Consider the following 26906-nt stretch of genomic DNA (forward strand, 5'->3'; position numbering starts at 1 on the left):
AGCTTTATTTTTTTTTTTAATCAAAATTGTATCAGTTGTGGACTGAGGCTGATTAAAAACCACGAGGCAAGTTTTTAGCTGAGTAGGGAGATTTAACTCAACTCTTGCTCATTTAACCCAGTGTATGGAACTGCACAGAATGAAGAAGAGGTTCATCCGCTTCCCTCTGAAGTCTTTGCTACCTAACGATAACTGTTAACTTTTTATCCAGATTTTTAAAGTAACGTTTTTATTTTCTTATTACTAGCCAAGGATAAACAGTTACCCTGAAGACAACCTCCCAGATGAAGAAAGGTCATCAACCGTAAAACGTTGCCCTGATTCAGAGAACAGAGCTCCTCAGGTTCTCAGAAGGCAGAGCAGCCCAAGCTGTGGTCCTGTAGAGACTTCTTCTATTGGTATGGCTGGCAGTGTCAGCAGCCCTGGCGTGCACACAGCTAGATACTGTGATTTGGGTAAATAAATCAAAAGTGAAAGCCACTTAGCTCCTTTTCTAAACATTATATTTTCTTTAGTCTTAGAATTCAAAGCTTTGTGAAGCTTCTTTAATTCCATGAAAATTACACCCATATACTTGTAACATTAGGGAAGACAGTGGCTGTATGTGTCTCCCAGAATAAACACATGTATAAGTACCGGGAGACTAGAGAGTTCTGAGGAGGGAAAGGAGAGAGAACAGAGGAGTGGCCTCCTGCAGGATGTGAAAGGGCTTATGAGCCATCAGGAGGTGGACTGGGGTGTGTAAGTGCACTGCAGCAGGGCAGTCTGAATCGTGTTTGGAGTTTGGTCAGTATGATGGAAGTTTGAGACTGAAAAGGAAGGTAGGACTGAGCACAGATTAAAGGTCAGTTATCAAAAGCCTTGAGCATCAACATCATTAGGTCTTTTTTTTTTCTTTTAGGAAAAGCCTTTATTCATAGAAATTGGGACCAAGGACAGACACTTGGTTCAGTTTTTCACCCTTCATCTTTGTTAACATTAAAGTAAAAGGGAAAGGAAAGACGGTGTCTTTTTCTTCCCTGCAGCTGCACATTGGCTGATAAGAAACCTAAGTAATAGAACAAACACCAGACATAGTTCAGTGGTTGTAATTAAGAACAGCCATCTTAAAGTTCATGAGTGCTAGCTTTGTTATGTTCCATATATAGTACATTTTGAATAAATTAGATATGGTTCTGTGCAAATAACAAGGAATACAAATTTATTATGAGTACTTTTCATTGCCTTGGTATAATAATAGCAGTAAATATCTCACATGATTCCAATGATTTTGACTCAAAAATATTAATCTGATCTGGAGTCCCTCATTTTCATCACTCTACACATCCAATTTGTCAAACATACTACTGTGTCTTCCTTCTTTAATCTCTCTTTTTTTAATTTTATTTAAAGTTGTATAAGTTTCATGTATTTCATATATACAGATTCAGGAACATAGTGTACTTCCTACCCTACTCTACCTCCCACCCATGCTGCAATCCCTTCTCCTCTTTCCTCTCTTATTCCCTCTTAATTTTTATAATGATCGGCTTTCAGTTTACTTTATACTCATAAGATTAACCTCATGCTAAGTAGAGGTCAACAAATAGTAAGAAGACAAAAACACTGTTCCTCAATGGTAGAGACCAGGGCTACAAACAATCATCAAATCTCAAAATGTGATTTCACTCCTATACACATTCCATTTTTCTCACAGTGTGGAAAGGTATTTGTTGTTTTCATAGATTAAAAACACTGCTGAAGAGGCACTGTTATGTCTACAGGATCTAGGGAAAGGCACTCAAATTAATTCATCTGACAATAGAAAATATTCCCTAATTTGGACAGGTATTGTGGCACAGCAGGTTAACTTAACTGCTTGAGTCACTTGCATCCCATATTGGGGTGTCTGGTTCAAGTCCATGCTTCCTATCCAGCTTCCTGCTAATGCACGTAGGAGGCAGTGGGTGATAGCCCAGTAATTGGGTTCCTGCTGCCCACATCACAGACTCAAGTGGAGTTCCAGGCTCCTGGATCCCGATTTGGCCTGGCTGAACCCTGGTGATTGCTGGAATTTGGGAAGTGAACAGCATATAGAATATCTCTCTGTCTCTCCGTCTCTCCATCTCTCCATCTCTCCATCTCTCTCTCTCTCTCTCTCTCTCCATCTCTCTCTCTCTCTCCATCTCTCCATCTCTCTCTCTTTCTCTCTTTGCCTTTCAAATAAACAATAAGTAAATCTAAAAATAAAATAATTTTTTCCTGTTAAAGTATCACCCAAGTGGAAGATAGGTACTAAAGGAAAAAAAATATTTTTCAAAGAAAGTACTTGCTGTAAGTACATTATTCAACTTGCACTGTGTCTCTCCTTAGGAAATGGTGATGGGATCTCAAAGCTGATGAGTGAAAATACCGAAGGGTCAGCGCAAGCACCGCAGTTACCACGGAAAAAAGACAAGCGAGACTTCCCTGTAGGTATTAGCGGGTATTCTGTGATGAGCTGTAACTGATGCTGTGCTTATCATCTAAGGGGCCCAGTCTCTTGAATTCATGAATTCAAATAATTAAATTTCTAAATATCTAACATGTTTTTTAATGTTTAGAGATCTTACATTAAAAATTGTTTTTTTCTCACAGAAACCAGCTATCAATGGTCTTCCACCTACCCCGAAAGTGCTGGTAAGGAATATTTTTATGTGAACTACTTGCCATTTTTTAATCTCTTTAGAAGCAGCAGAATTATGTTTGCTATCAAATGCCTTGAACCGTTGAAAGGAAGTATATATTTCTTAAAAAGATAATAGATATATTTGCATCCTAGGGATCAAATCATACTCCTTTATTTGAGTGAATTAGTTTGAATTTGGAATGTTTTTATAAATACTGGCAGCTGTATTCCCAGATTAGCCTGGAAAGAACAATTTAATCTGAATGTGATGGCATTAATAGCTTTGCGTCCAGTTAGTCATGTGGGTTAAGTGTCTTTCTATCCCTGAAGCCATTTTCACATTGTTTTCACATTGGACATTGGACTATATACTAGAAAGGAGTGGAGGGGCATGTTTTAATGCTGGATACTGTGATCTGGGTAAATAAATCAGAACCTGGAAAGAAAGCCGCTTAACTCCTTTTCTAAAGCTGTCTGTGAGGTGATTCAACCAATCACATGAATGAGGTGCTTTATAAATTAGCTTTTATTCAGTGAAAGTCTGATTCATAGATGTTGTGCTGAAATTATAATCACAGTAATGCTCCTGAATAAAATCATCATTGTTTCACATTAATACTGTTAGTCTTAAAGAAAAGTAATAACTTAAAATTCCTGTACCATATTGTTGGCATATGTAGATATTTTGATAAATTAGGTATTTTTGCCCTAACTTAGTAGATTATAGTTGGTAAAAGGAGTAAAATTAAGTCAAAATATGAGTTTAGTTTTGGGATGAATCCATAAATAAATGAAAATAGGAGTAAGTTTGACATTTTATAATGATCTTAGGTATTTTTTAGAAAGTATAAAATTATCAAATAATTCAATATTTCTTTCTTTATGAATAAGATGGGAGCATGTTTTTCAAAAGTTTTTGATGGCTGCCCTTTGAAAATTAATTGTGCGACATCTTGGATACATCCTGACACAAAAGGTAAAATTTCTGATTTTTGTATATATTGATAATAAAAATACTTATTATGAGAAAGGATCTTCATAACCAGTGAACTGAAGCTTATTTTTAAAATATGACCATAGAGGCTAAATTGTGTAGTTTACAGTCAATATATTACAGTCTATATAGTTAGTTTTCACTTAAAGGCGTTAAAATTTAAGAGGGTACAGGAACTATTCTGGACTAAAGGAGTCTAAGAAGGCATCACAGCTGATTGCAGCCATGGAGTTTCCTTTTCCTGTCCAAGGACATTATGGGGATAATTTGTAATCTCAATCAGTAAAATCTGGGGACTAGATCATTGTGTAGTTTCAGTGTTAACATCTTGTGGTTATGTAAGACGTTTTATAAAAATGAAATATGCACTGAAATATGTAGGCGTAAAAGATATTCATGTCTAACTTTCCTTCAGCATTTCAAAGAACAAAATGTATTTATGGAGAAGGAATGATTGAGCAAAAGCAGACACATTTCACACATTGGTAGAATCTGTACTAAGGATATACAGTTCTTTGTATTTATTACTTTTTCTATATGTCTGAATGATGTCAATGACTTTTTTAATTTAGGCTTTTAAAAAAAGCATAATACATGCAGGCAAATATTTGGAATTAAGTAGGTCTAGGTTTGAATTCCAACCGTGTCATTATCATGTGACTCTCAGTGTTGTCCTTTCACAATGTCATTGCTGTTTGTACTTGCCTTGTTGGTGGAAAGAGCCTGCCTGAGTCTGCTAATTGGCAAACAGAGTTTAAGCAGCAGAGCAGTTTAGGAAATGTTTATCTCCTTCAACACAGTGATAAACACAGGTCATATAATGCTTTGCTTTAAAGGCCACCATTACAGAAATATAACAAAAAAAATTTAATACTAAGAAAAATTTTTTTGATTTGTATCTTTTTATTTGATATAATTTCAGACTTACAAAAAGGTTTAAAAAATTACAAGAAACTGCTGTATACTCAGAATTACCAGTTGTTTCTATTTTACCCCATGTTTGCCCATTTTCCATCTATATAGTCATTTTTTCTTGAATACTTGAAAATAAATTGGAGACATTATGCTCTTCTATTCTTTATTCTTCAGTATGTATTTTCTAGGAATAAGAATCATCTCTTATGTATCCTCAGTACAGTCATAAAGATTGAGAAATTTATCATTGATATAATACTGTTTTTTAACCCAAAGTCCTTCTTTAAATTTTATCATCCCAATAACATTCATTATATCTCTGTTTTTATGCCACTAGTCCAGTATTCAATTCAAGATCACCTGTTGTTGCATTAAACTGCTTTATCTCTTTTAACTTTCATTTCAAACAATTACTAAACCTGTCCTTGTCTCTCCTGATCTCCACTTATTTTGTAAAATGTCCCTTAATTTGGATTTGTCTGATGAATCTTCATGCTTAGATCAGGTTTACATTTTTGGAGGACTAACACAAATATTATAGTGCTGTTCCCAGTGCCTCATTCAGTATTCATGACATCAGCTTGTCCAAATACTAAAGATGTTAATGTTGATCAGTTGGTTAAACTGATACATACTAAGTTTTTCCACCATCAAGTTACAATTTTTTCTTTTCTATTTATTAAGGAATTAGTGTTGTGCTGCATTGAGGCTTCCACTGGCTCTTGCTCATGAAACTTTGACTCACTGCTTTTAGTATCCATTGGCATTCCATCAGCAATTTCCTTTCTGTATTGTTTATTTGTATTTATTTATTTATTTATTTATTTATTTTGACAGGCAGAGTTAGACAGTGAGAGAGAGACAGAGAGAAAGGTCTTCCTTCTATTGGTTCACCCCCCAAATGGCCACTACGGCCGGCACACTGCGCCCATCTGAAGCCAGGAGCCAGATGCTTCCTCCTGGTCTCCCATGCGGGTGCAGGACCCAAGTACTTGGGCCATCCTCCACTGCCTTCCTGGGCCACAGCAGAGAGCTGGCCTGGAAGAGGAGCAACCGGGACTAGAACCCGGGGTGCTGGTGCCGCAGGCGGAGGATTAGCCAAGTGAGCCGCGGCACCGGCCTCTGTATTGTGTATTAACATATATTTCTATCAGTTTGAACTTACAAATTCTTATTTCATTCAGTGAGATATCATCTAATCACTTTTAATTTATTTTCACACTTAAATTGTCCCAGAGTCTTTGGGATATCCTATGTTCTTTTGTATGGACCATTCTCATTTCCTGAGTACCTTTCTTCTTTTCTAGCACAGTAAGCTTTCTTTGTTCATCTTATACTTTCCTTGCCTCAGAATAGGAATCTTGGTTTTCTCTGAGAAGCCCTGGTTCTTTTTAGTGGAAAATAGTATTTAGAAACCAAGATGTGGGCACTAAATGTACTCATTGTTTCCAGTGTGTCATGATTTATAATTTGTCTTTAAGTCACATTTTCCTTGTTTAAAAGATTACTTGAGGTAGGTGTGTGGCAAACACTGATTAGTACAATAGAAAATATGAAAATTATGTTGAAGGGAGAATGATAATGGTAAGATAAAGTCTGAGTGAGTTCATCTAACCTATAATATATCTAATTTTAAAAGATAAGGCAGAAATTGGAGAAAAGAGGTGAAGAAAACGGCATGCTTTTAGAAAATATTTTTATTTTGGATGGATGGCTAGCTGACCAAGTCTTAACGCTGTTACAACACAAAGCTACTATTTTAGAGAATGTTTTCAGACAACGGTAACAAATTCTGGTAATTTATCAACTGTTTCAGATCAGTACATTATTTTTGGAACCGAAGATGGCATTTACACATTGAATCTCAATGAGCTGCATGAGGCAACTATGGAACAGGTAATTTAGAATTCTAACTCAATTTAATTTGGACATACAGAATAAAAGTAGAATCTTAATTTAAAATCAGTATGTTGCACTCCAATTTAATTTTTATGATTGAAGTATTTAAAGAAATGAAATTTTATTCTTCACGTTTGTCTTGAAAGGTCTTTTTTTTTCTTGAAAATATCGATAATGTCCTTAAATACAAAATATACTGTTTATACTATTTCAGAATGCTGGAATTTGGAGGTTAAGACATAAGAGAATTGACATTAAAGAGTTTAATGATTTTTTTTTTCAGTTATTTCCACGGAAGTGTACCTGGCTATATGTTATCAATAATACTTTAATGTCATTATCAGGTATGTATGTAATGATGAAGAATAAACCATAGGCAAAGAAATGTAAATTTAGTAAACCTGAGAAATGTAATTTTAGTATTCACTATTGTAAATGTAAGTCTCTCTGATCTAGTGTAGTAACTAGGACCCTCTTAGAATGGGAGTAAACTTTGAGAAGGGATTCGTCTTTAGTTACATTAGCACTTCTTAGACCCACCCAGCACCACAGCACCAGAGGGATAAGGCAATGACTGTCACCCGGGTGCTCTCCACTGTCACGGTCACCATCCACCTCCATGGGGGATTGACAGTCCTTAAGGGAAAGAAGCAAAGAGTGGCAGTGCGTCCTTTCTCTGACCTCAAGCAAGTCGCTCATCCTCTCTGGGCCTCAGTTTCCTTAATTGTCAGATGAGGATGATGGGGTAACTATAGCAGTCTCATGAGGCCATTGTGAGGATGAAATGAGGTGATACCCAAAATGCCTAGTCAAGTGTGAGGTCTCCCAGCGATGTTTGTTGGGGGAATTCATGTTTTTCTGCACCACGTGTTCACCGTCTTGTATAATACTTTACAGTCTTCAAAGCAAGTCTAAGTTTGCTTTTTGTGATCTTCTTTTCCTTTCTTTTTGGTTGTTGTAGGTTAAATGGCTGAGTGTGTGTTATTTCGCTCTTTTTAAAAAATTTTTACCTACCAAAAAACATATTTGTTTACATTTTGCACTTAAGTGAATACCCATAGGATTGCTGATAGTTAATTATTTTTTCTAATAGAGATTCTTCAGGAATCTGTATTTCAGCTAATGATGGCATTTATAAAGGACATATTATTTCACTATGTATAAATGGCTTCTAAAAAGCTGGGGTCCCAGACCCAGTAAGAAAAATATTACATGTTTTCTCTGATTTGTGGTAGTAATATAAACAGTACCAAAAAATGTAATGTGTATCAGTGAAATTGCCATCTTAGAATTTGATTATTGTGCACAGCACTTATCTGCTGAAGAGTGGTCTTTTCTACTTTTTACTTGCTGACCTCTTTATTTAGTGGAGTATTAAACCTGTGACTATAAAGTAAATTAAAAATAACATCACAAAAAATAAGCTTAAACTCAATTCTTTTGCATTAATAGTTCTGAAGTATAGGCATATACAGTTATCTTTCTTGAATTATCTTGCTATTTTTATTCCTAATTATCTTTGTCTTTGGAAATAAAAAAAGTTACATCAGCTACACTTTATGTATTTGTAAAATTACTATGAGAAAGCAGGGGGAAAGTAAGCCTGTAGGTTAATTCTTTCCATGGCCTACTTACAATGACTCATGAAACTGAAAATAGATATGCAGCAGAGCTCAGTAGCAGAAAACATTCACATGCATGTACATATACGTTTAGCTGTCCAGCAACCTAAGTAGCTAACTGTATACATACGGGAAGTGGAAAGAGGAGAGGCAATGTTGTGTTAAGTGGAGTGCTCCTAGTCTGAGAGAATTTGGAGAATTTAGTTGCTGATAAGTATATTTTCTAATACTAAAAGGATAGAAATATTTTGTATTGCAGTATTACCATACCATGCGTAATGAATTAAGGTATTTACCATATCACACCCTGCTTAACACAGCTACATTTCTGATTCTGTCGAGATGTACCCTTGTTATCCTGTATTGTGGCTTATAATATTGGTTTGCTTTACTTTTGTTAGTTTTTAAATCTGGTTTATCTGAGACTTCATTCACAGTCACTTTAAATCACAGTCAGTTTCCTGTGTTATACTGAAATAATCACATGGGCATTGCTCTACGTCAGTCCATACAGTAAGGTTTTATATAACAGGGTTTACCAGTTTCTTTTACTATGCAGGCATCATTGAGGTATATGTATTCTGCACAAATCACCTATTAGAATACACCTGATTTGTGTATTTCAAAACAGAAATCTGTTTGCTTTAAAAAATTATTTTACCTATTATTATTTTTCAAAATAGTATTAACTGAGATTTTATGTGTGTTTTTCTATATTGCTTGGCTTTTGGAACATTACTGGATCCTCATTTTAGAAGGTAATTGCATTTTCTTTAACTTAAAAATTGTGTTTCTACTCTGTAAATAATTCTAATAAAAATAACATTTCTCTTTTACAGGAAAAACCTTTCAGCTCTACTCTCATAATCTTATAGCTCTGTTTGAACAAGCCAAGAAACCAGGATTAGCTGCCCATATTCAGACTCACAGGTTTCCAGACCGCATACTGCCAAGGTACAGATCATTCTGGTACTACTGAGAGTGACAGGAATTAGTGTTTATTTTGAAAACAACCAGTTTAAAAAAAATTCCTTTGTCTTAATTTTCAAAGGTACTTTAGACTCAACTACATGCCATCTAGAATGTACCACCTGAGTGTCCATGAGAGTCACCTGTGGAGGCATTTTTATAATACACATTCTCAGGCCCTACCTCAGTTTTACTAAATCAGGTTGGGTGGAGTCATAGAGTCCAAAGAAGGTGTTGTGTTGTGTTTTTGTTTTGTTTTAATTCTTTATATCTGTTTCAGATACAGCTGTTTGATAAATCACTGTTTGCCAGTAAATAATTGTGTGTGTGTGTGTGTGGTGGGCATTAGCCTGGATGTTAAGATACCCCATGTCACATACTGAAGTAATGGATTTAATAAAAGCTCCACTCCTTAGGCCAGTGTTGTGGCATAGTAGGTTAAGCCTCCACGTGTGATACTGACATCCCATACGGGTGCCAGTTTAAGACCTGGCTCCTCTACTTCTGATCCATCTCCCCGCTAATATGCTAGGAAAGCAGCAGGAGATAAGATAGCCCAAGTGCTTGGGCCCATACACTCACTTGGGAGACCCAGAAGAAGCTCCAGGTTTCTGGCTTCAGCCTGGGCCATTGCAGCCATTTAGGGAGTGAACCAGCAGATGGAAGCCCTTCCTCTCTCTCTGTCTCTCTCTCTCTCTCTACCTCCCCCTCTTTTTTCCGTATCTTTGACTTTCAAATAAATAAATCTTTAAAAAAAAAAAAAAAAAAAAAAAAAAAAAACCTCTACTCCTAACTCGGGCTTCTTGCTAACACCCTGGGAGCAGTGATAATGACTCATAAAGCCGGGTTGCTGCTCCCCATGTGGGAGACCTGGATTGTGTCCCCTACTCACAGCATCTGAAGCTGTTGCAAATATTTGGGATTGAACCAGCAGATGAGAGCTCACATTTTCATTGTCTTTCTGTTTCTCTCTGCCTCGCAATAAATAAATAAAATGTTTAAATAAATAAGTCACTCTAACCACTGCAGTAGATACATTGTTACTGTCTTATGTTTTCAGAAAGTTCGCTTTAACAACAAAGATTCCTGATACAAAAGGCTGCCACAAATGTTGCATAGGTGAGTAAGTGCTATTTCTGTAACTGGGTAGTTAGATCTTAAGGCATTTTTAAAATTATCTGAAGAGTTTCATAGAATCAAATAGGAAACAGGGTAGGTTTTTCTTTTTGTTGAATCTTTTTGGTAAAGAGTTAAAGTGTCATCGAAGCACAAGAATGTAGAGATGTGGCATAGAAATGCTTGGAACTAATGGCCTTACTGTTTTCTCAGAGCATAGTGTTCTGGAGTTTTTAAACCATGGTCTCTGAGTTTATATCTCTGTTAATATCCTGGCTTTCATTTAACACCCAGCATCTACCAATTACTCAGGAACATTGCTTACAGGAGTTTAGCCAACTTTCAAGTTAGAAGAGTCCACATAAGACCTCCACTTCCCTCTGATAGCATTGCAACCTTGAGGGTGGGGAGGTTTCCCAAAACTACCCTTAATTGAAAATTTTTCTCGAAGGACTCAGAGAACTCACTGAGAGGAGTTATGCTCATGGTTACATGGGCTTATTACCAGGGAAAAGATGCAAGTTAGAATCAGCCAAGGGAAGAAGAGGAGGCAGGGTCCAGAAAAAGTGCTACAGGTGGCACTTTGACTGCCCTGGGAAATAATGGAAGTGCCTGGCAGAACACATGCGTGTTGTCCAGCAAGGAAGCTGTGCAGAGTTCTTACTGGGACTCCATCGGAAGTGTGTGATTGATCGTCCCCATGGCTGATCTCAGGATGCAGCCCCTCCAGAAGAAAGCTAGTCCTGTGTGACCTAAAGACCCCACCCGAAGTCGTACAAGTTGTCAGACTAGCCGGTGACCTGAAGTCCACAGAGAGACTCCTGTCAATCCCAACATTCCAAAGGCTTAAGGATTCTGTTTCCCAGAAATGGGAAGACAGAAAACTCTTCAAGGGCAAGATTAAATTGTATGCTACGTAATTATCTTATTAAACTTCTTAAACAACTTCAGGACACTTGATCTTCACTGTCACTAGTAAGAAACACATCCACGTCCAGTGACTTCAGATCTTGGGCTCCTAACTTCCTGTTTATTCCTTTGTCTGATCAAAGAACAGAAGAATTAATAGTTACCCAGAGTAATGGGAGGAGGCGGAGGAGGTGAGGCCAGAAATGGCACAGTGGGGATGATGCCAGGCCCGGTGTGAGCCTGTCCATGTCTGCCTCTGGGCAGCAGTGGCCCCGCTGGTGGCTGCCCGGACTCAGAGCCCAGCTTCAGGTTCACTGCGCTCCAACCCACTGTGCCCTCCATCCCACCAAGACCCCATCGTCTGATCCGGGGTCCCGGTCTTGTGTCCATCCACCAGGACTCTGCTGAGTGCTTTTGGCAGATGACAGCCCTGAACACAGTCCTAGAGAGTGGGGGTGTCACAGTCACTGGCTGTGTTGGGGAAGTTTCTTACTATGTGTGTCAGTTTCCTTGTGTGAAAACATGGCAATGATAACAGAAGCATCCACCTTCCAGGGCTGCTGTAAAGGCTCAGGGAGAACGGTACCTGGCCCTGAAAAAAAATAGTTACCCAGAGTAGTCGGTATGCTCTGGAATAAAAACATTTAGACACAAACTACATGTATAAGCACGTTTTGTCACCATTTTTCTGGGGAGAATCATGTCCATATTGGTTCATACATTTCCAAGATCAATGACTCAAAAAGATCTGGAAGCTTACAGTCTAAGATTTAAACTCATAAATAATACTGCAGAACTGAATGGAAGCAGTTGCTTTTGCCATCAGTCTGTTTTTATCAATAGGGGTCAAACTGGGGAGAAAGAAATACCAGTAAGATTTTTTGTAAATTTGAGCCAGGGAAGTTCTATCAAGATGAATACATACATACAGATGAGTTAATTATTTTCATCTTGGCTTAGACATCTTATATGGGAAATGAAATCAAGCATTTCAATTGCCTAGACTTTCTTGGACAATTTGTCCTTTTAGTCAGGTTACTTACAAAACAGGTTTTTAACATTGCATGTGGTGTCTTCAAAAAGTCTATGGAAAATGCATATTATAAACAGTTTTGTATGGTTTTCAAAATATTTTTGCAGCAAAATAAAATTTTGAAATCCATTTTTCCATGAGCTTTCTAATAGTCTTCCTGGGTACTAGTTGAAGTGTTTCAGTCTTACTGTATTGTTCTGACAGGGGCCTGCGTTCTGATGCAGCTGTTTAAGCTGCTTCCTGCAACCCCAGCCTTTCATATTAGAACACCCAGCCAAGTCCCAGCTTCTCCACTTCTGATCCAGCTCCCTGCCAGTGTGCGTGGGAAAGCAGGGAAGGATGGCCCAAGTACTTGAGCCCTTGCCACCCATGTGGGAGACCCGGATGGAATTCTAGCCTCCCAGCTTCCACCGGGCCTAGTCTTGGCTGTTTTGGCCTTTTGGGGAGTGAACCAGTGAATAGAAGATATTGCTCCCTGTCTCTCTGTCTCTCTCTGTGTGTCATTCTGCCTGTAAAATAAATAATCTTAAGAGAGAGAGAATGTGGCATAGTAAAGATATTTAGAAATAAATATATGTAATTTAAAATTTTAAGTAAGTGAAAAGGAAAAGAATAACAAAGTCTTTCTTGCCTGTTCTTGTCTTCCTAGTTAACAGAATCAGGACTTTTTCTTTAACAGTTAACTAATCACTTTCAGTAGTTTCTTCTTCTGTATTTTGGTTTTGATATCAGATCACATTTCATTGTTTTTTATTCCTGTCTGTCCCTCCTTTATAATAAGAGCTAAGTTAAACTTGAGGCGAGCATCGTTCATTTGTTGCTTTTAGTTAAACTAACCAAATACAAAGATACTTGTGTTCTGAGTATGTCTTGATTTTTTGCTTGTTTCCAGTCAGAAATCCATACACGGGACATAAATACCTCTGTGGAGCGTTACAGTCTGGAATTGTTCTACTTCAGTGGTATGAGCCAATGCAGAAATTCATGTTGATAAAGGTATGTGTTACTTTGTTTATTTACATTCTTTAGAAAATACTAGTAATCTTAGCTTGAGTCATAAACAAGACCCCTTTATTACTGTCTGCAGAGAGTGAGCATATCTGTCATTGTTTATGTATTTGACTTGGGGATTTTGTGTTATTGAGTTTCCCTCTTTAACTTATATTTTTTCATCAATTTCCAAAACCATTACAGCCATAAAGATGAACGTGGCCAATTCTACAAAACACTTTTCTGTAGAACATTCTTCCTTATGCTCATCATAGAGGTAGTCCTTTACAGAATTAGATAAGTCAAGGAGAGGGAAGCTTTTCTTCTGACTTCTTTCAGCAATTGTGTGACTTGGGAGGCTATTTCTGAATTACAGTTCTGTTTTTTATTTTTTGCAGCACTTTGATTTTCCTTTGCCAAGTCCTTTGAACGTTTTTGAAATGCTGGTCATCCCAGAACAAGAATATCCTATGGTCTGTGTAGCTATTAGCAAGGGCACCGAATCAAATCAGGTAGTTCAGTTTGAGACAATCAATTTGAATTCTACATCTTCATGGTTTACAGAAATCGGCACAGGTAAGTGTTTTTCTCTTATGTTAGAGTATTGACGCTTTTGCAAGAGAAAAAAAAATACATAGGTTCAACTAGTATAGGCTCTTTTAAATAAATATTCTGAACATAGTTTTCCAAGTAAGCCCTGGGGATCATGGACATATGGCAGGTCTTCAGATTTTTCATGGAAAGTGTGTCTTTTCTTCTAATTGCATTTTTTCACAGACTTTTTCAAATACCTTCACATGTTTTATGATCTCAGTTTGCCAGAGGCAGTTGGATAGAAATTATTTTACCAAGGAAAATGTCCTGATATTCAAAGGTCTTAGTTGTTACCAGTTAATCTTTGGACTTGCTAAATAGTTACATTTTCTTTATCTTTAATTTTTTTTTTTTTTTTTTTTTTTTTTTTTACAGAGTAGATAGTGAGATAGACAGAGAGAAAGGTCTTCCTTTGCCGTTGGTTCACCCTCCAATGGCTGCCGCGGCCGGCGCACCGCGGCCAGCGCACCGTGCTGATCCAATGGCAGGAGCCAGGTGCTTTTCCTGGTCTCCCATGGGGTGCAGGGCCCAAGCACTTGGAACATCCTCCACTGCACTCCATGGCCACAGCAGAGAGCTGGCCTGGAAGAGGGGCAACCGGGACAGAATCCGGCGCCCCGACCGGGACTAGAACCCGGTGTGCCGGCGCCGCTAGGTGGAGGATTAGCCTATTGAGCCGTGGCGCCAGCTATCTTTATTTTTTTTTTTTTTTAAGGTTTATTTTATTTGAAAGAGTTACGGCAAGGCAGAGGCAGAGAGAGAGAAAGAGAGGTCTTCCATGCTCTGGTTGACTCCCCAGATGGCCACAATAGCCAGAGCTGTGCTGATCTGAAGCCAGTAACCATGAGCTTCTTCCAGATCTCCCACATGGGTACAGGGGCCCAAGGACTTGGACCGTCTTCCACTGCTTTCCCAGGCCATAGCAGAGAACTGAATGGGAAGTGGAGCAGCCAGGATTAGAACCACCGTCCATATGGGATGCCAGCACTGCAGGTGGCAGCTTTATCTGCTGTGCCACAGCACCAGCCCTAATAGTTAAATTTGAAAGATACTCTTCAAATTTTAATGCTTTCTCAAGCAACAAGAGTTTCCTTTTCCCTATCCTGCTTTTTCCTATCTTTTTTTTTTCCCCTTATTTCTTAAAATCATTGAATGTGCTTTTCAGATTTGAATAGAAACTTGCCAGGTATGGCCTGCAAGCTTTTCCATTTAGATGTCTCATACTTTCTAAGGATCATTGGAAGCCTAGGATTTGTACCACATGTCTCAGTGAAGACTGAAAAGGTTGGGAAGTTTATTCTCAGACTTTACAATTGGAACAAATCAATCAAGGATTTATCTTTTTAGACCTGTAAAATATGTGAAATGAGAGAGGCTCCTCATTTTGTCATTTCCAGTTGGTTGTGCTAAGACATTCTTTGTCATTGGTAATCTCAGATTTATTAGGCCATTTTATTTATTTTTTTAGAGATTTATTTACTTATTTGAAAGTCAGAGTTACACAGAGAGGCCATTTTATTTTAACATGCGAAGACAAGAAAGCTTTAGTGATGGCTGTTCCCTTACTGATCACTGTTAGGATCTTTACCACCTTGTGAAGAAATCTGTTCTAAGTATTCCAGCTTTGAGATTCCTTCCTCAGTGTTTTCTTTGGCTTTTGATCACATATAGACTGAATTATAAGAACGTATTGTACATTCTAGCTATTGAAGCTAATACAAAACCTGCACTAATGTCACTTGGAGAATAAGAATCAATATGAAATAGTGGTATCCTCATAAATGTTTTTATTTAAAGATTTATTTTACTTATTTGAAAGAGTTACAGAGAGAGGTAGAGACAGAGAGGTCTTCCATCCGCTGGTTCATTCCCTAGATGGCTGCAACGGCTGGAACTGCGCCGATCCGCAAAGCCAGGAGCTTCCTCCGGGTCTCCCACATGGGTGCAGGGGCCCAAGGACTTGGGCCATCTTCTACGGCTTTCCCAGGCCATAGCAGAGAGCTGGATGGGAAGTGGAACAGCCAGGACTAGAACCAGTGCCCACATGGGATGCCGGCACTTCAGGCCATGGTGTTAACCTGCTGTGCCAAAGCGCCGGGCCCTCTCACAGTGTTTAACAACAGGGTCTTGGGAAGCAGCCCTTTGTCATGGCTGCCTCTTTCTGTGATATAAATGCTCCTGTAGTACTAGTTGCAAACTACCAACTTGTTATCATATGGTACACAGAATTCCTGAAAATCTAACAGTCCTGTCCAAGCTAGCTTCAGCATGCACTGGACTTTAAGCCCCCTGTCTGTGAACCAAGTCATAATTTCCAGTAAGGTAAAATGGGAGCGTTTTCTGTGCCCTCTCACTCACACCCCTGTGGGGAGCAACTCGGACTAGACTAAGTTACTGGAATTAAGACTTATTCTATACATCTGCTCTCCCACAATATGGCGCTGGGAGAGGAGGAAACAGCTTCTACACAGCTGCCTCCAGTTCAACCAATAAACAGCAGGACCTGCTCCTGATTGCAGGAGAGCAGCGTACTCGGCGTGTGGGTAGCAGAGTTGGGATTGGTGGAAGAGGACTATAAAGGAGGAGAGAGACAACATGCACCAGGAACATCTATCTGAAGGAACACCTGAGCAGCCCCCGAGAGAGCCGGCCGGCGGTGTGCCGCTCCCCCGCGGAAGTGGGGAAAGTGGCAGGGGGAACTGCCCTTCCACGGAGGTGGAAGGGACGGCAGCCAACCCGGGAAGAACCAGCAGCAAACCCGGGGAGGGCCGAGCAGACAAAAGAACAGCGCAGGGTCCTGTGTCGTTCCTCCGCGAAGAGGGGAGCGACATAATGGTGCCGTGACTCGGATATGAAGCCTAGGCAGGGCTTAGTGTCGCTCCTCCATGAAGAGGGGGAGCGACACACCCCAACCTTCCCTTTTAATTAATTAATTGGTTAGTGCTTTGGGTTGAGTTGAATGCCCTACTTCTGCTATAAGTAACAGAAAGGTGCTTAATCGTCCTGAGAAGTAAGCACCTTAGTAAGAGGAGATATTTCGGGGCCGGCACTGTGGAGCAGTGGGTTAATCCTCCGCCTGTGGCGCCAACGTCCCATATGGGCTCCGCTTCTAGTCCCAGCTGCTCCACTTCCCATTCAGCTCTCTGTTATGGCCTGGGAAGGCAGTAGAAGATGGCCCAAGGCGTTGGGCCCCTGTACCCGCGTGAGACCCAGAAGAAGCTCCTGGGTCCTGGTTTCAGATCGGCGTAGCTCCGGCTGTTGCAGCCATTTGGGGAGTGAACCAACGGAAGGAAGACCTTTCTCTCTGTCTCTACCTCTCTCTGTGTATAACTCTCTCTCAAATAAAATAAATCTTAAAAAAAAAAAAAAAGAGGAGATATTTCCCTGTAGGTGACTGCTACTCAAAAGGATTATGAATCAGCTTATTTAAAAACCAAGATCGAGAACAGCATTGTGCCCAGTGGGTTAAGCCAAGGCTTGTGATGCCTGCATCCCATATCAGACTGCTCGTTAGATAGAGTTCCTGCTGCTCCACTTGTGATCCAGCTTCCTGTTAATGTTCCTGGGAAGGCAGCAGATGATGGCCCAAGTACTTAGGCCTCTGCCACCCACATGAAAGACCCAGGTGGAGTTCTTGGCTCCTGGCTTCTGCGTGGACTAGCCCCGTGTATGTGTAACCACATTGTTCTTGGTAAGTATTAGGCTAGGCAGGCCAGCTTTGGGTTTTTTGCGTTTTGTTTGAGGGTTTTGTTTATCTTTTTTTTTTTTTTTTAATGGCTAAAGTATACAATTTTACCCTCTTGTAACATTGTTCAGGCTAACATTAAGGCAGATCCAAAATTGCTTCTTGAGGAGAGCCAGCATTCTGCCTGAGGGTAACCGTTCAACTCCCTCTCAAGCAGAGGTGTGGAAGCCCTTCTCCTCCAGCCCTCGCCTCTCCATTTTCTGTTAACCCAACTTCCAGCCATGTTCCTTGTTCAACTAAGAGGCTATGCCTGCCGGCGCTGCGGCTCACTAGGCTAATCCTCCGCCTTGCAGCGCCGGCACATCGGGTTCTAGTCCCAGTCGGGGTGCTGGATTCTGTCCTGGTTGCCCCTCTTCCAGGCCAGCTCTTTGCTGTGGCCAGGGAGTGCAGTGGAGGATGGCCCAAGTACTTGGGCCCTGCACCCCATGGGAGACCAGAAGCACCTGGCTCCTGGCTTCAGATCAGCGCGGTGAGCCGGCCGCGGCGGCCATTGGAGGGAAAACCAAGGGCAAAGGAAGACCTTTCTCTCTGTCTCTCTCTCTCTCACTGTCCACTCTGCCTGTCAATAAATAAATAAATAAATAAAAAGGCTATGCCTTCAGCTGGCAACAACTATAGTATTAAAATGAGCTCCTGTTCTACAGCCCCTGTAGTCTTAGCAGTATCCCCCCCTCCAAGGGTGAGGCACTTACATATGGCTTTGTGTGGTGAATGAATGCATGGACATAGATTATCTGAGAGAAACTGTTTTTAGGAGCATTGCCCAAGAGACCATTTATTGGAACTGAACATCAGGATTCTTCACTACGTATCAAGTTTGGAAGGGCCACAGACACCCTAGAATACTGTGTCGAAGCTCTGTGTGTGTGCAGTTTTCAAGGAAGCAGATCCGTAGGTCCCAAAAGGGTATAGTTAAAAGTACTTCTCTGCATAATCTAAAATCTGTTCTCAGATTCAGCTGGACCACAGGAGGAATCTGAGTGCTTAAAATAAAGTCATTTACCAAAAATATGTTATAAGTGGCCCTATGAATACCATTTAAGTGAGAGAGTTGCATCCTGCAAAGATGTTGTTGACAAGATTGTTCGTTATGTGACTCATCTCCTCTGTATTAAGAGCCTCCTACTATAAGCACACACCAACCCCAGGAAAATTCCTCTGATCAGAGTCTGACTAGTCTTTGTGCTTTTTTGAATCACTGGGTTTTGTACATTTCAGTTATGCTGTGATCCACCGAAATATGATGTTTGTGTCTCCCAGTGACTGCAAAATGCAGAGCAAAATCCAGCCATTGTATTTAGCATGCATCTTAGTTGCCTGCCCGTATTTACCCTTTGCTTCATTTTGTTCTCATAGCCCACTTTTCTAGCACTAGTTGAGGTATGAATTAAATGAAATAGTTTTTTTCTTTTTTAGTTCTATTGGCCATGTTAGGACTTAAATACTTTTTTTGGAAATAATATTTTTTTAAAAATGTGCTATATTTCAAAGACTAATGTTAAGAGTCAGAATTTGTGCTTGTTTTTTTTTTTAATTTTTTAATTTATTTTAAAGGCAGAGTTACAGAGAGGCGGGGGAGGGGATGGGGTGGTAGGTTCTCCATCCAGTGGTTCACTCCCCAGATGGCTGCAACAGCTGAAGCTGGGCCTATCTGAAGCCAGGAGCCAGGAGCTTCTTCCTTGTCTACCACTCAGGAGCAAGGGCCCAAGGACTTGGGCCATCTTCTGCTTTCCCAGGCCATAGCAGAGAGCTGGATGGGAAGTGGAACAGCCAGGACTAGAACCAGCGCCCATATGGGAAGCCGGCACTGCAGGTGGAGGCTTTACTGGCTATGCCACAGTGCTGGCCCCTGTGCTTGTTTTCTAAGCTCTGGTCTTTCCAGGCTTGTTGTCTAACTGTAACATTGTTTCCCCCCAGGCAGCCAGCAGTTAGACTCTATTCATGTAACACAGCTGGAGAGAGACACAGTTCTGGTGTGTTTAGACAGTAAGTATGATTTTAAAGTTTGAGTGTACTACTTGATAAAACAGTTCTTTGTAATGACCTTATCAAGATTTTTTCTTCTACCTTGACTGGCCTATTTTATTGAAGAAAAGGCTGAATCAGCTACTGAGATAGTAACTGACCTCTTTATCAATACTATCCTATGTCACTTTCTTCTTTGACCTACTTGAAGACATTATATAAGAACTGTGTGCAATAAACTTGCAGTAAAATTATTTATAAGCTCAATACTTATAATTAATGAAAAATGAAAGGTTATGCTGACTTATATAACAAGAACTTTAGGAGTCATATCAGAATGCAGTTCTAAAGTAGTTATGGATCTGACACCTCCACCTACTAACAATGAGTCTTTTGATGCAGGGAGAGCTGTTATTGGTAGAATTATACAGTACCCTGATCAGAAGAGGCAGAAGAAATTTAGCAACAGCACTATTTAACTTTGCAAGCGTAGCACTCTCATTCTTAAAATGCACTGTATTTTTATGTAAAAAGTTCACCCAGACTTGGGGTTTAAATGCATCTTGGCAATGTTTCCTAGAATTGATCCATTCCCATTGTTTTTAATTGCTGGACCTGCCTGTACGTGCTGAAGGTTATTTTAAAAGATTGTTCTACTGATTTTGCCTAGTTTTCTGTCCAACCTTGTTTACCCTGAAGGATTAAATTACCTAATATTATAGATAAGTAAATTAAAACCAGGTGCTTGACTCACTATCATCCCTTTGTTAGGAACTTTTCATTTTCTGAATACTGATAAGATTAGACTTAAGTGAATTTGATAAATGATTTTTTTATTCAAACAAATAGGAAGTTTGATATTAACCAAATAATCACATCACCAGAGTTTATCTTAATATAGAACCTTCAGCACTAAATCCCTAGATAATTTCTGAGCTGTCGAAGTAGGTAAATTGTGCTTAGTTTTCGTTTGGTGACATATATTTTGGCACAGTTCTTAATCCATTGAGTTGGTCCTCCATTTCCCAGTTAATCAAGGTAAATAGAAAGACAGCTTTATTGAGATTTCTGTTTTTTAAGAGATCAGAGGAAGACGGCAGAAGTTGGTTGTCAGCTACACAGTGTGTCAGTCAGGTTTAGCGGGCAGCAGTAGATAAGTCCACCATCTCACATCACGGAGGCAGACAGTTGAGAGCACAGCACCAAGAGAAGGTGTCTTCCAAGGCAGAGATACGATGGTGAACAAAAAACAAATGGGAAAAGGAAAACAGAATTATTTATTTATGTTCCCCATCCCAGAGTTTACTGCGCTTCAGACTGCTATTTCTTACACTGTGTATCTTTTCAGAATATAATTTTCTCACTATATATATTCCAAGTTATAAATTATTACAAATGTTACTTTTATATTGTACAATTTCTAAGGGAAAAATAAACTCATAGTGCTAAATATTTGCACACAAAGGTGGCTACTCTCAAAGAAGAAATATATTTTAAAAAATGAGTGTAAATGTTCAATATATACTATATAAAAAAGAAAATAATAGCATACTTACCATTTACTAAAGGAAGCACTTTGATAGTTTATTTTATAAAGCTTTAATGACAGTTCTTCACTGGGCATGCTTGAAACAAAATGAGTACTTGACTATTAATTTATTTTATAATTATGTAAAATTCATCAAGTTACATTTATTTTAACAGATTTGCATTTCTAGTCTTGACTTCCTTTTTATTTTTTTAAGAATTTGTAAAAATTGTAAACCTACAAGGAAGATTAAAATCAAGTAAGAAATTGGCCTCTGAACTGAGTTTTGATTTCCGTATTGAATCTGTAGGTAAGTCTGTTTTGTAAATTAGTGAGCTTGGAAGACTTGGCTTTGTTCATTCAGTACTTAGAGTTGTCTAGACAGACCAGCATTTTCCCCTAGAGGGTCCTGTGATGATAGAAATATTTTCTGTGCTCTTAAATAAATACAGCAGTCACAAACTCGTACAGCCAGTAAGCACTTGAAACATGGCTGGTGCTACATTTTTAGTTGTAAAATTTTTATTTATATTTTAATTCAAATAGCCACGTGGCTAGTTGCTACAACAGTACACATCAAATCTCTTTATTGTTGCTTTATGAATATTGAAATTTGAAATAATATTTTTAATTTCTGTTCATGATTCCCTTTGCTGCAGAGTAAGTCATGCTTCTCCCAGTTTACACATCAGGAAGGTGTTTGTGTGATGTGATAGTGGTGCTGGATTGCTGTAACTCCTTGTCATATAAAACTCTGGTTTGTGTGTGTTGCTATTTACTGCTTTCAGTTCTGTTTGTATATAAAAAGGATTTAGAAATGAATATGCCACTTATAGTTTGATTCTTGTTAATCAGTGTTTTACGGCATAGTAAAACACAGTAAATGTTTAATGATTTAAAAGTTGTAATAAGTGGGCATCCTCACTGATGATATGTTAGTAAGTATTTTCCTCAGGGCCTAGAACTTGTGAAAAAAAATAGCTGGAAACATTTTGAACAGCTGATAATGTAATTATAAATCAAAGAAATGAGTTAAAACAACTTTGGCAGTGTTTATTTGGGCCATACAAAAATATGCATATTTTGTAATTCAATACATATACTTCTTAAAACATGTTTTTTACTCTTAGCAAGTTTTTTGTTTACTTCATATGTAGGTATGAGTTTCTCGACTAAAGTACTATTCTGTCACAAAAGATGTCCATGCCTCTGTGTAACATCTTAGGTGAAAGGATTTCGGTACTGAATAGGAAATGTGATTTTCTCAAGTGGAAACCCTAACCTTTCTGTAGAAGCCATGACAAAAGAAGTTTGGAAACTCATTTCTTTTACTTTTTTATACACTGATATTACTTGCTAGTTTCTAGGATATAATATTTTCTAGAGATTGACATGGGTTCTCAGTTCCTCTTCATTTTTACTGAAACATACTGGTACCTCATCTTTCTCGTAAGTGCAGAATTATATAGGACATTTTGTTATACGAAAGCTTGTTCTACTGAGGCTAACATCACTTGTTGCCAGTAAATCTTGGAATAATTACAAGGATACTCCCGGAGAAAAGAGTCCCTTTAACGCACCTCTCAGAAGTAAAACCAGTAACCAGGTTGTTTTTATTTGTTATACTTAATGAAATATGTGATTTTTTTCATTGCCAAGTAGTTTTATTTTTATTGCGTTGCATTGTTTCCAGAATATTCTTACATAAACTTTTTACAAAGAGCCAATATGCTAATCAGAACTATAATTTGCAGTCCCTTTCCCTAGTGCCCTTTTAATTTCTCTTAAATTATTTTTTATTTATTCAAGAAGCAGGAAGAGAGAGTGTTCATGTACAGTCCTGTACACTGGTATACTCCCCAAATGCCTGCCAATGGTCAGGGCTGGGCTGGAGCCAGGAATACAGTCCAGGTCTCACACTCAAGTGACAGGAACCTGGTAACTTGAGCAGATTCCCAGGACCAGCACTGGCAAAAAGCGGCTCACTTGGCTAATCCTTGGCCTGCAGTGCCTGCACCCTGGGTTCTAGTCCCGGTTGGGGGGCCAGATTCTTTCCTGGTTGCTCCTCTTCCAGTCCAGCTCTCCGCTGTGGCCGGGAGTGCAGTGGAGGATGGCCCAAGTTTTTGGGCCCTGCACCCACATGGGAGACCAGGAGGAAGCACCTGGCTCCTAGCTTCAGATCGGCACAGCACGCCGGCCGTAGAGGCCATTTGGGGGGTGAACCAACAGCAAAGGAAGACCTTTCTCTCTCTCTCTCTTTCTCTCTCTCTCTCACTCTCACTCTCACTTACTCTCTCACTGTCTAACTCTGCCTCTCAAAATAAATAAATAAATAAAGAAGCTAGAGTCAGGAGCTGGAACCAGGAATCAGACCTAGGCACTCTGGTGTGGGATGCAGGCTTCTTAACCATTAGACCAAACACCAGCTCCCCCTTCCCCACCATTACCCCCCCTTTTTTTTTTTTTTTTTTTTTTTTTTTGACAGGCAGAGTGGACAGAGAGAGAGAGAGACAGAGAGAAAGGTCTTCCTTTGCCGTTGGTTCACCCTCCAATGGCCGCCGCGGCCGGCGCGCTGCGGCCGGCGCACCGCGCTGATCCGATGGCAGGAGCCAGGAGCCAGGTGCTTTTCCTGGTCTCCCATGGGGTGCAGGGCCCAAGCACCTGGGCCATCCTCCACTGCACTCCCTGGCCACAGCAGAGAGCTGGCCTGGAAGAGGGGCAACCGGGACAGAATCCGGCGCCCCAACCGGGACTAGAACCTGGTGTGCCGGCGCCGCTAGGCGGAGGATTAGCCTAGTGAGCCGCGGCGCCGGCCGTGTTTTGGTAATTCTATTTAGTTATCTCTAGTATTTACATCATAACAGTTGATTAAGCACTAGGAATTCTATGTAAGAATTGATTCACAGAGTGTAAATATTCAATATGTAGTTAAATTTTGAGTTGTGGGACAAATTTATTTTAAAAAATTAATTTTGTAATAGAGAAAATGTGATCATAAATAAAATGCTGCTTAATATATACTTATGAATATGACATTACTTATCTTTTTATCCCCAAACTCCACTACATATATATTTTTTTTAAGATTTATTTATATATTTGAAAGAGTTATACAGCGAGAAAGAGAGGCAGAGAAAGAGAGAGAGCAAGAGAGAAGTCTTCCATCCTCTGGTTCGCTTCCCAGTTGGCCACAACGGCCAGAGCTGCACCCATCCAGAGCCAGGAGCTTCTTCTGAGTCTCCCATGTGGGTGCAGGGGCATAAGGACTTGAGCCACTTTCTACTGCTTTCCCAGCCCATAGCGGAGCGCTGGATTGGAAGTAGAGCGGCCAGGACTTGAACCGGCGCCCACATGGGATGCTGGCACTGCAGGTGGCGGCTCTACCAGCTACACCACAGCACTGGCCCCCACTACATATGTTTTTATTATTTATTCACTTAAGACAAAAGACACAGCATGAAGAAAGGCAGTTGATATGCTGATACCCAGCTTATCAGAAATGAATCCCTATTATATATATCTCTTTCAAAACTTGCATAACCATGCCTCAAGAAATTACTTGGGCTCAGGCATGTCTAAGCCACAAAAATGTTGAGAAATAATGGTCCAGACAGTGGAATTTTGCACTAAGAACTTGAATAGCCTCACGTTAGCATTTATTAAAAGCATTTAAGGGAAATTCATAGTGAAGTGTTCTGTGCTTTGTTTTAGTTTCAGTTCTCCCTTGTCTTTTTCAGTGTGCCTTCAAGACAGCGTGTTGGCTTTCTGGAAGCATGGGATGCAGGGTAAAAGCTTCAAGTCAGATGAGGTAAGGTTCTCAGATTACCTCCACTGAACCCCACTAAAGATTATAAATGTTGAAACATTTGTTTTACACATTTCCTTTCTTTACCTGCTTTACTATGCTTAGTGCCTTTAGTGCTGTGAACCAGTAGAGCAGAAGAGCCAGTATTTTCCCTTCAAATGTATTCACTTCTATATTTTTAAATTCTCCATGGCCACAAGAAATCACAAAATATGTTTCCACAATTTTGTTCTAATTTTAATTTGTATATGTGGTTGCTAAGCTTGCTTTACTTGTCTAAATTTTTTTTATAATCTGTATATATGTAGCTTTTTAGGATTATATTTAAAATTATAAGTTAATGTTTGTGGGCACACAGGACCAAAGAAAATCTAAGAGAATTAACTTGTTTAGTAAACACTAAGAACGAACTACATTCAAGACACTGTTGTAAGTAGTATCAAACCCTTAGATCATACCTGGTTTTTTCCAGGCACTTTACAATGGTTAGCTCATTTAAGGCTCACAGCAATCCACTGGAGCTAGGTGCTGGTCATATTCTCATTTTCACACATAGAAAGTGGTTATTAAGTCATTTACCCAGAGTCACGTAACTACTTAAATAGCAAAGCCCTGCAAATCTGTACCTCAGATGATCAGGATACACTACATGCAGGAGATAGGATTCAGGTTCCCACTGTGAGAGATAAATCCTGATCTAACAGAGACCTCTCCCATTTGTGTAAATACCTGTGTCAGTGTATCCAGTTAGTGACTCAAGTGGCTGAATGTCACCAGGCACCTGTATTTGATGAAACATGCAGTCCTGCTCACTGTCATATGGTTACTTGCTCTTGAGTGCCATTTTCACTGTGTCATTCCTAAGGTTAGAGACCATAAATGTAAGGGTTGGCAGTGTTGGGTATTAGGTTAAGCCTCTGCCTGCAGTACCAGCATCCCTGCTGCTTCATTTCTGATCCAGCCCCCTCTAATGGCCTGGGAAAGCAGTGGAGGATGGCCCAAGTGCTTGGGCCCCTGCACCCGTGTGGGAGACCTGGAGGAGGCTCCTGGCTCCTGGCTTCAGATCAGCCCAGCTGTAGCCATTGCAGCCATTTGGGGAGTAAACCAGTGGATGGAAGACTCTTCTCTCTGTCTCTCCCTCTCTCTCTAACTCTGCCTCTCAAATAAATAAAAATAGCTCTTTTAAGAAAAAAGAAACCATAAATCTAAAAAAAATTAAGAAGGGTTGAATGTTTGGCACAGCAGTTAAGTCATAGCTTGGTACACCCACATTCCATATTGCAGTGCCTGGGTTCAAGTCCCACCTCCACTCCCAATTCCAGCTTCCACTAACATGTACCCTCCAAAGCAGATGATGGCTCAAGTGTTTGGGATTGAGATCCTGGCTTTAATTTGGTCCAGCTCTAACTTGGTCCAGCTCCAGCTGTTGTAAATAGCAGATGGGAGATTTCTGTTTCTCAAATTTAATTAATTAATAAAAAAAATTTTAACTTTTATTTAATAAATATAAATTTCCAAAGTACAGCTTTTGGATTATAGCATAACCTCGCTCCCACTCTCAACCATCCCATCTCCCACTCACATCCATTTTTCATCAAGATTCATTTTCAATTATCTTTATATACAGAACATCAATTTAGTATGTACTAAGTAAAGATTTCAACAGTTTGCACCCACACAGAATCACAAAGTATAAAGTACTGTTTGAGCACTAGTTATACCGTTAATTCACATAGTACAACACATTAAGGACAGAGATCCTATATGGGGAGTAAGTGCAGTGACTGCTGTTGTTGATTTAACAATTGACACTCTTATTTATGACGTCAGTAATCACCCGAGGCTCTTGTCATGAGCTGCCAAAATGGAAGCCTCTTGAGTTCACCAACTCTGATCTTATTTAGACAAGGCCATATACTAATTGGTAGAATTAAAAAGGAAAAAAAAAAAAAGAATTAAAAAGGAGAAAACAATCCAACATAGGAAGCGGGATACACAGCAGACTCATAGAATGGCAGATGTCCTAAACAGCACTCTGGCCTCAGAATCAGCCCTTAAGGCATTCAGATCTGGCTAAAAAGCCCATGAGAGTATTTCAGGCATGGAAAGCCAAGACACTGTGGCCAAAAACAAAACAAAAGACCTAAATGAAAGATCTCTGTAGGGAGGAGAGAA

General features: G+C 39.6%; 1 protein-coding gene across 6 annotated transcripts in view; it reads left to right on the forward strand.

Moving 5' to 3' along the window:
- Nucleotides 1-26906, forward strand: part of MAP4K5 (mitogen-activated protein kinase kinase kinase kinase 5) — a 118788-nt gene that overhangs the window by 86442 nt on the left and 5440 nt on the right. For 3 of the 6 annotated variants that reach the window (XM_051822833.3, XM_089309721.1, XM_089309723.1), the window contains 13 exons: nt 248-398; nt 2353-2450; nt 2617-2658; nt 3539-3623; nt 6373-6452; nt 6739-6799; nt 8917-9031; nt 10107-10165; nt 12997-13100; nt 13493-13670; nt 19351-19419; nt 21144-21236; nt 24664-24734. In XM_051822833.3, coding sequence (XP_051678793.1) covers nt 248-398; nt 2353-2450; nt 2617-2658; nt 3539-3623; nt 6373-6452; nt 6739-6799; nt 8917-9031; nt 10107-10165; nt 12997-13100; nt 13493-13670; nt 19351-19419; nt 21144-21236; nt 24664-24734 — 1206 coding nt within the window. Of the gene's footprint in view, nt 1-247; nt 456-2352; nt 2451-2616; nt 2659-3538; nt 3624-6372; nt 6453-6738; nt 6800-8916; nt 9032-10106; nt 10166-12996; nt 13101-13492; nt 13671-19350; nt 19420-21143; nt 21237-24663; nt 24735-26906 lie in introns of all 6 variants that reach the window. The other 3 variants (XM_051822832.3, XM_051822834.3, XM_089309722.1) reach the window with 1 other exon arrangement.

Source organism: Oryctolagus cuniculus, chromosome 12, assembly GCF_051225735.1.
Source record: "Oryctolagus cuniculus isolate XC-2025 breed Fujian yellow rabbit chromosome 12, ASM5122573v1, whole genome shotgun sequence".
Classification (NCBI taxonomy): domain Eukaryota; kingdom Metazoa; phylum Chordata; class Mammalia; order Lagomorpha; family Leporidae; genus Oryctolagus; species Oryctolagus cuniculus.